Source organism: Eleginops maclovinus, chromosome 11, assembly GCF_036324505.1.
Source record: "Eleginops maclovinus isolate JMC-PN-2008 ecotype Puerto Natales chromosome 11, JC_Emac_rtc_rv5, whole genome shotgun sequence".
Taxonomy (NCBI): domain Eukaryota; kingdom Metazoa; phylum Chordata; class Actinopteri; order Perciformes; family Eleginopidae; genus Eleginops; species Eleginops maclovinus.
The window spans coordinates 18,010,388-18,022,632 of NC_086359.1; the positions used below are offsets into that span (position 1 = coordinate 18,010,388).

The window sequence follows — 12,245 nt, forward strand, 5'->3', positions numbered from 1 at the left end:
AATAATCAGCTACAACAATAAAAAAGAAAAGAGAAAAAAGAAAAAATGCATATATTACATCTTCTAAGTGCAAAGATCAAATAGAAATAGTCAACTGTTGCCCCCTGGGCTGTAAGCACCAAGCCTGTATAATGTATATAGGGTGACTAAATCTATCTATTAAATGGGATGTTAAGCAATCTCTGACCTCTATAGGGCCTGAGGGAACTACAGTATTGGCTGGATTTATCCTTCACTGCACACACACCACTCCCTCCCAATACCCTCAAATAATGGTGTCACTAATTCACATAAATAAATAAACAATAAATATTTGCAATACAGATGAATAAACTAGCTAATGAGAGCCAACACAGTTGTCTAGTAAATAGGTGATGCATCACACTACTATGCTAATAATAGAAGTTTGTCATCTGCTGTTTTGGCATGACGGTGACACTTTTTAGCCTTTGATCCTGCTGTTTTGCAACTGCGAGCGCTTGAGGTTGAAACTGTTTCTTTCCCTCATTAAAGAAAATAAAAATAAAATATCTTCCACACACAGAGCTAGTCCCGTAAACAAAAGTTACATTTGTGTCTTTTTCTCTGACTGTCAATGCTGATCAACAGTTCTATCATGTCTCTGCTTATACATGCCTCGCTTTGTATAGTGGCAATACAAATAAGCCCTTATACATTTGCATGAAGAGGACAACCATGCATGCTCTTGATATAGAACCATACATTAGCACAGCAAAGTAGGTATATATAAGGAGCAAGGCGATTTGTTATTGTAAGTGGCGAACATCCACCGTGTAAGAGCACCTAATCCAGAGAGCACTGCAATGTAAAACACTATAATGAGTGGAAACGCACCATGTGAATCACTTTTCATAGTATGTTACAAGACAGGTAAAGGATTATGTTTGGCAACTTAAGGCGGCTAAATTATTATTGTGATGCACAGTTCACAGAATAGCAGTTACAGGTTTTTTTCTTTTTTATATATATATAGACCTATGCTGAGACCATCGCTGCTCAGCCTGTGGATTGATTTCAGTCCTTAGGAATTATGGCTCCTGCAAACCTAAGCTGCGGTGTAACTTGCGGGAAGGAAACGCAGCGAGTAAACACAGTGTTGTCTGCACAGATGCCATGGTTCAGATTTATTTAGAGGGCAAATGCTCCATTAGTTTGGCTTTTTAATTAGCACACTTGTGAGAGAGGGTCATTAAGGATGTCTGACAGAGGACCTGCTGATGAGGAGGATGGAGACACTCCTAACTCCAGCCTTGATCCCCCCCCTCCCTATATGCACACACATCCTCCCACACAGATCTGCTTAAAAACCAATAACAACTTCACAGTCATCGGCAAACACAGCAAGTCACAACATTTCCACTAGAAAAACAACAACAAATCCTCCACAAATGCCTCCCCATCACCAACGCACAAAAAGAGCTTATTAGAGTCATTTACATGCAAATACATATTCATGGAGCACACGACAGAGTGGAATGGATTGTCAAGGTACCGTTTTCAGGGTGCTCGGTCTCTCCGATGCTGCCATCTGGAGTGGTTCTCTCATAGTGGTCCTCAGGCAGGGTCAGGGGTCCGATTCGGGGACCAGATGACGACTTGCTGCTGGGAGTCTCCGATTCCTCCAAGCCGCTGTCATAGTAGCTGTGCTGAGAGGCGTCCTGCAGGTCCTGCACGGGGTTGTTGGTGGAGAAGGTCACTCGTCGATGGGTATGCTAAAGAAAATTGAAAAAAAAGGGACAAGAATTTAACATCTTCAACACAAGGGGAAATATTTTTCAACTACACTTTTTCCTTTTTGTAGACACCCTGCAGGTGGTACAGTACAGTAAAGTTCACCAATTATACGACTGTCTGAATTGTGCTGGCCTTATAAAGTTCACTCTTCAAAAGTCAGAAAATAGCATTAAATATTCAACACTCCTAAAACATTAAGCAGCCCTTTTGCACTGTGACTATTCTGCAATCTATATAAGGTGGAAATATATGAACAGAGGAAGAACTTTAAAGGGTACAAATTATGCCTGTTGGGCTTTTCCCTTTCCTGTTGTCTGTTAAATAGGCTTTAGTGCATGTTAATGGTCTGCAAAGGCTAAAATCCCAAAGTTCCCTCCAGAGCGAGTTTCTCTCCCACACACTCCCCCACTGCCCCCATTGGACTCCTGTGTTTACTTCTGCAATATAGTGACATCACAAAGTACCAATCTTTGTGCTATTGGCTAGCGCTGCAACAAACTGTACGTGGTAGGCTAAGGGGAGGGACATACTGTAACTAATCATAATGGAGCTGGCAAGTTAACCGATCAGACCCTGGACACTGGACCCTGATTTCAAACACAGGGTGAAAAGAGGTGCTGCAGCAAAATAAATAGCTTTCTGAACATTAAAGCAAAAATAAACATTATTTGTTCTCTTATAAACATTATGCATCAGACAAACGTTTATTTCCTCTGCCAAATTAATTCTGACGACAATTATTAGTTCACTAGTCATTAGCCCCAGTGAGCTACTTCCTATCTCGATATTTAAATAATTCCACATCTTTTGATATCTAACCAAATGGAAAGCTAGATAGTATTTCTGCAGTGAAAAGGAATCCCAAGAAGATGTAAATAATGCTAACAAAAAAGAGCAAAACTGTTTTGGAAACACAGTAACAATAACTATTTCAGCAGCATTATAATAAATCATTAGATCTGCTTTCACTGTTAGATTTGATGAAAGAATGAATAAAAAATAGTGATGAAACCCTGAATTTGATAGCCTGAAGAGGAGCTGAGCGGCAAAAAAATAAATCATTCAACATCACACCCTTTATCAAATTGAATGGCTTGTAAATACAGTTAGGAGACCATTAAATTTCCTCTTCCGAAGATCAGTTTACTAATGGTTCTACTTTCCAACAGTCCAAAACAGAAAGATGACTCCTTACGGTGCATGTGCAATCACACTCTTCCCCCAACCCACCCAACCCCCGCCCCCACACATGAGCGCCTCTCGTAAAAGTCAGGAAAGCACTGATACAGCAGAACAGCCCTTCCTCTGCTGCACGAGTCAGCCCAGATCAATACCACGGGTCTGTGCTTTCTACCATTCGACCGCTTTTCTGGCAAACAAATCCATGCTAGAAATCATTCGAACCATCAGCCTTTTAGTCCACGCACACCAGACACTGAGACATGCTTTTAGAGCTTAGGTAAGTGCTATCAACACTGTGTCCTTAATACCGTTAGCAGGCTTCACATTTTTTTCCAGAAACCTGTTCATCGCCCCCCATCAGATCCACCTGTCACTTATTTTTTTCACTTCACAGATGCAGCTCTCGGCCATTCATCTAAATAATGATTACTTGAATTGTGGGGTGCATCATTTTTCTGTCTCTCCCAGCAGTGCTGCTACATATCTGCATCAGTAAATCACACAGTTTACAGTAAGAAAATGATCTATTCTGTTATTGGATGAAAGTCAACTGCTTTTTATAACAGAAATTAAATATTTACACACTTTTATAATGTAAACAGTATCCTACATTTATATTTTTTTATAGTAGAGTATCTTTTATAAGGACCAAACTTATTCTGTATATGTTATGTTTTGCATTCTAAAGATGTACGACTTTCTACAGTTGAAAGCTGATAGGGTTATGTTTTTATAAATTATTCTATTTCAATAATTTATTTATTTTTAAATCATTTGCAATACCTCATCAACATGCTCCTGTGAAATTTGTTTTCCCAATTTGGGATTAATAACGAATATCTAATCTAATCTAATATTCCAAAGATATAAATACTTTTTTTGTGGTATAATGATTTGTATTATTAATGCACAAATGGTAGAAGAAGACACTCCATCTGTAAGGAACTTTGGGTTTTGCAGACCATTTACATGCACAAAAACCAATACAACACAAATGAAAGGGAAAACCCAATAAAGCATAAGGGGGCCTTTTTCAAAATGCTTGTTGATTGGTGTATCCAACACACAGTTTATCATAACACATACAGAAAGAAAATTACATTGTTTAATCTAATATGCATCATCATCACTGATATATCAGTACCAGCGTAACAATAGACCATAGTTAGGAAGTCTCAATAAGGATCTCTTCCATAAAGAGTTATTTAACCATTGTTTCTGTGGTACTTCAATAACATTTCTATTGATTTGTGTGGGTGGACCAGAGATACTATACAGCTATGATGCCTTTCTCGACATTTGATTGGAGGTCGCTGAGGCTACATGACTGTTTAAATGTTAGGGGGGCATTCAGTTGTTTAAATATGGATTCTTGCTTAAACTTCTCCTCAAGCCATCACTCCAGAGAGTCAGCATGTTTCCTGGCTATGATAACTAGCTAAGGCTGCAGAGATGGGAAATAGATTCCTCCTTTTAGTCAGAGCACAAATCCTTTGCCAGGCCTTGGGGGGCTGCTGGGATGCGGCAAGACGGAAGGATGGAAGAGGAGGCTGAGCAGGAGTGGGGAGTTGGTCAGGCAGACACGGACAGCGCTTTGGCTGGAGGGGACAAGCAGAAGGATTAGATTCTGGGAGACTGGAGGCGGGAGAGGGGGATTGTTTGGGCATTGTGGTAGGAGTAAAAAGCTATGGGGCTGAGAATGAAAAAGAGGGGACATTTACGATGTCATCTGAATTCACAACCCCCTAGATTGTGCTAAAATGGCCTCATTTATACGCCTAATATTACAATCCCAATACAGATGAAAAGATCGAGCAGGATTCCGACTTTACAAGGGAACCAAGGCACATTTGAAAGGAGCAATAAACAGCTCTCATCCAATCGCTTCCTGGAGCTCCTGTAGCCCTTCGGAGACACTTTTTTTTCTGTCAGACTGCAAGACATATTATATACAACCTACTGCCTCGGAATAACTCCAAGCTACACATGGACACAGCAGAAAAGTTCCACTGATACACTCTTATGTCAAAAAGCCAGAGAGGGGTTTATGTTAGTTAGACAAATGTGTAGTTATCTCTGCAATTCATTACCCTGTGAATTATGTAGCAAGGGTATTTCATGGTCAAGTGTTTCATTATGTACAAATCGGAATTTTGTGCAAATTCAGAAAAGCTACAATCATGTGCGAACATGCATCCACGTGTCGTGCATTCACACACCCACAACGTAACAAACACTTGACCTACATGCCACATTTTTACAAAAACTGGGACCGCCAAAGGGTGATGAAATTGTTGCGGGTTGCTAGCACTGCTTGTTGCAGCTAAAAAAGTTGAAAATGGCAACTGCTGTTTGTCCATAGATTTTGCCTTCAAGTTATTTCAGTGACATATATCTCATATTTATCTTCACAGAAACTACCTCATTACCCTAGAGCTGAAATGTAATGTCTTAAACATAATGCTGAGACAAAGAGTGCAGTGCACATCTATTGTATTCTGAATGGTAACATGAGACTTTATTTTCCAACCTCTTGTAACCTCATCAATAGTATTTAATAAAAAAGGGTTCATCAACTGCTAATACACTTTTTATGACTATGTTTACCATATGAACCAAGTTCAGGAGCAATTCCACACCAGCATTCGACACACCAGATAAGAAATATATATGTTAGCGCTATTTAAAACACATACATGTTTTACTTAAGGTATTTTCATTTGAAATCGCATGATTGCAATTGTTAGATTTTTCAGCTTTTTTTTGCTGTTTTTATTTCCATAAATAAAAACAAAGATGGAGCAAAGATCCAAATAAATGTATCAAAGTTATTACTAATGATAAAAAAAATGTTGCAATACACTTTTACTGTATGTGGACTATGTAATGGCATAACTACTGCAGGGCAAACATGGGGAAGCCATCTTTAAATGTTTCAATGTCTTATTAAAAAGCCTTGTCACATCAAGGAGAAAAAGGTACATTAAAAGCCGTTTGATGTGCTTGTATTTCCATTGGTTATGTAAGATGAGGGTTCTCAATGTTAATTAGCATAACTATTGAAGAAATATGTAAAAACCTCTACAAGAAAAGACATTTGACTTCATAAGTACTACGCCTTCTTTTTCTTTTATCCTCCAATTTGCATATACATTTTGTAAGGTAAATATTAAGGACCACACGTCAGTTATTGGTGAACTTTACAACTTCAAAGACAATTTCCTATTATATATTAAAACAGTTCAATACCGAAACACAAGGTGACATATTCTGAGGCAAATATTAAAAAGGGATGATATTTTTGAATTGAATCATGAACTTTTAAGTACTAATCGAGATTGGAAGCTCATTAATGATTCATCAAACTTAATTATTTAATGCTTTTAATCTAACTTAAACAGCATTTATTGATGGTTTAAATTCCCTTTACCATCTGCACTTTGACACACAACAGTGACGTCACTTTCAGAGAGATGGTAGGACTGTAAGCTGGTTGATACTGCTGCGAAAAAAACATATATGAAGCACCTCTGTCGCTAATATTGTCTGGTATGATGGAAGACTTTTGCACCGAGCCTAGATATTGCTATGGTGTGAAGAGTGAGGGGATACATCTCCATTATTCACCCAGCCTGCTGCTTGCTGTTATGTGTCTGTATTGGGGAAAAAAAATGCATCACCAGTTTGCAAATGTACCCCTGCCTATGTCGTTTCCACAGCAACTGACACAGATGGGTTATTGTTAATGGTTATATCTAATCACTCGCAAATAACAGTCTGGACAGTCTGTCCTAAAGATTGGAATTGAAATAAAAAAAGAATGGATTTGCCTGCAGCTTTGCATGAAGGAATATAAAGGGATTCCTGAGGCAAATGGCTGTGGTTAAGGGACGAGGATATCATTTTGGTGACTGTGGAGCATCAATGATGCCATTGCTGATTTGCACCACTGATCGCTGATAGGACAGCAGAACCCTCTGTTGTTGTTCTCTCCCATAGCACCAAGTCCACTGTGAATGCCTGGGAGCTACCTGACACCACTCCCATGTCAGGTCCCCTGTCATCCGGCCAAGCCTCACTGGCTGCCAGTGAACAGGCCTGCTGGTGCTCATGTAGATGGGAAAGCTTTTCCATTGCCACTTTTTCCGAGCAGACTTCCAAAAGAGTCGCAGGTGAGTTCGCTTTAGTGATTGAATCTCCTTCATCCAAGTTTGCGTTTCACTGATCTGTATGTTAACATTTGGTGATCAAGCGTTTGCATTGTATGTACTCAAACTTCTTTGTAGAAATGGTTCACTGGTGTGCTGCAAGTGGCGACTAAAGGGTTGTTTACACATGGTCGGATTACAATCCATAGAGTTCACTGGCAGCTGGATGTAACATATAATAATACTTCCAGCACAAGTAATAGAAACAACTCAAACAATGATTTTATTATTGTAGAATAATACATTAGTGGTTCTTTGACAAAGGTGCCATCATTTGAATGCTACAGTGCCTCCTTTAACATCTAACCTCACATTTAAAGGGGACATATGTTAATTTTTAGGTTCATATTTGTATTTTGTGTCAGCAGAAGGACATGTTTGCATGCTTTACGAATACAGTTTGAATACACCTGTATTCACATCATGTCTGAAAAGCTCAATTTTTAAGGCCCCACCCCTTTAAGAGCCATTCCGACAAAACCTAAATCTGGTGTAATTGGCTGGAAGAAATGGCAAAAGTTCTCATAGTTGGTTGGTTGATAGGCACTCCAGATATTGAATTATGTGTGCATACAAACTGAAATAGTGTTGTTTTTTTTTTATTATCAGTTCCCTTAAAAGCTTTAAAAAAAGTCATCGTCAGGGATTACCCTCAAGATGTTAAGCCACAGTGGTTGATACCCCATCTATAGGACTTTGATAACATCTCCATATATTGCACAGCATGTAAAATATCTAAATCCAATCAAATATTGCAATATTTCTTGTGAATTATTCAAAGAAAACATACATTTTTAATCAACCCAGTTATCTATTATATTCCATGGCTAAATAAAACACTATGCTTGATTGGTGTAGGGCAATTCCAAATAATACACACATTCAGATTTGCTTTATTCAATGCTTTAAGGAGAAAATCATATTTTCCCAAAAGCTGAAGCAAAGCAACATAGCAACACTGTATTTAAATAAAATATGTTTGTTTTCAAGTCCAATGGGTAACTGTGTGTTTGTCACAGCTAGTTTGTTGCCAAATGTTGTTGTTGAATTTTTTATTACACAGAGGTATTGCTTAGGATTTGTCACTGTGACCTTTGAAACATGCACATTACAACAGGCGCACATTTCATAGCTCTAAAGACACATGAATAGGGATAGTAAGCAACGTAGGTGCAATTTGCTGGAAAAAAATGACTGAAAAAAAGACAGGAATACAATTAAACTATTAAAATAGGAAGCTCCATAAGATAAATCATGTTTATTTGTTTCACACAGAGGAAGGTAGGGAGAATGGACTATGTGAGGGTATGAATCATTTCATTGGGTGCACAATGGAGTGCTTTCAACCAGTTGTGAAGCCAAACAGCTTTAGTATACTCAACTGGAATACACTCAACTTTTCAAGCTGCTGGAAACCTATGTGGCCTTGTTTATCAATCCTGAGCTGAGGTATATCATGTGTGTGCTGGAAGCCAGACTGTTCCTATTGAATCACAGCCATGTGTCTCTCAGATATTACGGAATGGGTTTTCTGCCCATGTTAAAGGAAACGGCTGATGTCTCAGTGCCCCTGTGATATGAAAAATTCAATTTAAAAGGATGAGAGAAAGAATGGTGCACGGCCTATTTTCATTCCCCCACATTGAGAGATATGAGAATGATGTTCTGTTGTGTGGAGGAAATGATGCCAATCGTACTGCAGAGAAATTCCTTCATAATTCAATTCAATTTCGTCTAAATCCCAATGGCAAGCTTCTCTGCCAAAGCGAGGCAGTCTGACAGAGACAAAAAGGTAGGGCTGGAGACGAAGATAGAAGAAGAGGGACTAAAGATTGAGACTAAAACAATGGAGGGATAGAGATGGAGTCGCAGGGAGCAACCAGACTCGCTGAAAGGTAAGAGGAGGAGACAGCAATACAAAGCAAAGTGGGAGAAAAATGTTTCAGTAATGATTCATTTTGATCACTGTGGCATTTTAAGTAGAGACAACTAATTGTCTCTAATTGCCTCTCTGCAGCATCTGACTGAAGAAGAGAAAACAATTATTGCTGAGCTTTAACAGTAAAAACTCCTTTTTGTGAAGAAGTGTTCGGATTGACTATTGTGGAGTGAAATTGGATATTATACTCATTTTTCTGATTAACCATAGAAGTAATTACAAAATGTGCACATAAACTCTGATAACTTGCACGAGTTCCCCTAGTTTGGGTTTCCATTTAGTAACAATCTATGTGAGTACATCCTGGCTCTGGCATTTTGGGCGTGTATGCAGGAATCAATGAGCTGCTGCCTCTGAAGGCAGAGAAAAAATGAGCTGCACCAACAAATATGACAATGAAGAAGTGCACCTCTCAGTGTATGCAGCACGCATAAAACCATAAAGACTGAAGCAGTTGCAAAGGAAATGCATATGGAACTGTTTTTATTTTCCACTCCACCATTATGTCTTCCATTCTCTTCCTATCCACTGCTCTCTCTTTCTCTATTCTCTCCTTCTTTCTCTACAGGCACACACACACACACACACACACACACACACACACACACACACACACACACACACACACACACACACACACACACACACACACACACACATACACACACACACACACACACTTACACAAAAACACACACACACACACACACACACACACACACACACACACACACACACACAGTTGTTTTTGTAGGTGCAATAGCTCCAAGGCAAGCAGCGTGGAATTGGAGTCTTCAAAGAGTCTTGGATTATCAAAGAGACACAGCTACCAGAAAACTAGGGGACACGCTAGAGAGGGGGAGGGAGGAACATAAGCGGGAGGCGGGGAGGGGGAAAGAGTGCAGAGGAGTCAGCATGGGTTTGGGTGGAGGATGAAGTGATCAGACAGGGGAGGGGTGGGGGGTGAGGGAAGGATAAAGACCAGAAGCCCCTTTGTTCGCTTACTGTAAATGGAGAGAAAAAAAGATTGGAGTGAATGCATTAAAAAACAATCATATAGACCTTAATGGTCTTGATAAGCAAGACTGAATTCACATTCTTCACTGTCTGTGCCGTCGTCTATTCTGGAGTTTTTCCTTTTTCCGTGTATTTCATTTTCAATGGGCGCACTGGCCTTGAAATACCATAATGTTGTCACAGTCAAACCAAGTATTACTGCAGCAGGAGCCACCATGTGTGAATATAGCTGCCACATCTAATGACAAATCTGACTGTTCACGCCATTCCATATGACATGATGTGGGGGGTGCTGGTGTGAATGCATCAGCCTTCGACAAAAAGCTCACTGTCAGCCCCTCTGTCCTGCAATGAGCTATGGATGTCTCTTTTTTCCCATTTTCCATTGCAGGAACACCTCTCACTGTAGAACACATTTCAAGTCAGTGTATGAAACTAATTCTGGTCGGTTCAATGCTGTCAGCTACGGGGCATCATTCGGCAATGATCCCGTCCCACTGCCGAACGTGAACCTCCCACTATCACTGACCCATTTCCAACTAAACGCCTCATGATGAGAGCGTAAAAATGCTCCTTAGACACAATGTCGAAAACAAATCAGAATCCCAAAAGTAATATTTCTCTCACTGTGCAACTGTTCTTGAGAAAAAAGGTGGTTATTGTGAAAGATGGGTACTTGTGTGAACAAAAGTGTTCCCCGCTGCCTGCATCCGTTAGGCAATTTTGGGGAATGCCATGACATCTTTTGTTCTGACAGAGGAGTGTGAGAATATGAGAGTAGTGTGTATGCGGTACGAAGTGTTCAACTCTCTTCACCTCTGTTAATACGGATCGCGTAGAGTGCAGGTTTAAAGGTATCGGTTAAAGAAGGCAATCATGGAACATAACAACAATGCCTGGAATCACAAAAACATAGTGAAAAAACAGGGTTTTTTGCTTCTGTTTTCAAGCCACAGTGAGGTAAAATAATGAAGTGTTGGCTTGCAAGAAAGAAATACCTCTCATTGTAAATAATAGGATATGTGCCAAAGACTTCTGTTTGACATTTACCTAACCATCTTTTATTCAAACAATAATTTTGTCAAATTTAGATTTAGATTTAGAATTAATTTATTTACTTTTGCGCAGGTGTATGTTAACATTATTATAAGAAGTGAACCACCGTTAACTAATATCACACAATATATTTTCCTTGACTATTATATCATTCTGGCATAATGACATACAATTGTGGGCTGGGGAAATACAAATGTAATATTCTTTAGTGTCAAGAGAGATTTCCGAGGAGAGGGATCAGCTCCCGGGAAGTCGAGGAAGGATCAGTGGTTAAACTTAATTGGGAATGGCACAGGATTAAACATTCGATTGGTTTAGGGTTTAGATGGTGATGTCTTTCTACTGACACTTGCATTGTCTTAAACTGTGGGGACTAAATATGCTAATATGAGCTCAAAGGGTCAGAAGAAATCTTATAGAATGAGGACATTTTTGAAGAGTTGGTGGGTTTGCAAGTGATGTGCTACTACACATTGTGGGAAGGAATAAATGCTCCCAATAGAGAAGCTAGAAGTACATAGGAGAAATGGAGAACAGAGTATAGAGAAAAAAAGGGAGTCAAAGGAAAATACAGTTTAGAAGGAAAGGAACTGCAGAAGCTATTATCTGCCACAATGGAAAAGAAAAAAAAAAAAAGTTGGAAAATATTTAACCAATGACGAAGATATTTCCAATATAAACAGACTTACTCTATAAATGAAAACAGGAGAGATAAATTACACAATAATAACATAACCCTAACCCTAACACAAGAAAACAAAGAGGAGCTTTATGATTGCTTATAGGCCATTCTACCAAGATTTCTCCACATTGAGAGTTTAACCTTTGACATACTGACTGTAACTGACAATTTATATACAATATCATCATCGGTTTCAAAAGACTGAATGGCTGTTAAATGGTATGCATCCATTACTCATCAGGCTGTAACACTATGAATGCTACAATATGGTCCACCGGTGCCTACAAAGGTGTGTTTGATCATTGTGAGATTTACATTTTTTGAAATACCTATTATATCTCAAATCTGTACAACCTAAACTAAAAAATATAGAAGTCAAAACCTTGTTGTTGACTTTCAAAAAATA

General features: G+C 39.1%; 1 protein-coding gene across 1 annotated transcript in view; it reads right to left on the minus strand.

Moving 5' to 3' along the window:
- pcdh1a (protocadherin 1a) overlaps positions 1–12,245 on the minus strand; it is an 89,140-nt gene that overhangs the window by 17,366 nt on the left and 59,529 nt on the right. Inside the window, exon 4 of the mRNA XM_063895801.1 lies at positions 1,514–1,733. Within this exon, the coding sequence (XP_063751871.1) occupies positions 1,514–1,733 (220 nt within the window). The remainder of the gene's footprint in view (positions 1–1,513; positions 1,734–12,245) is intronic.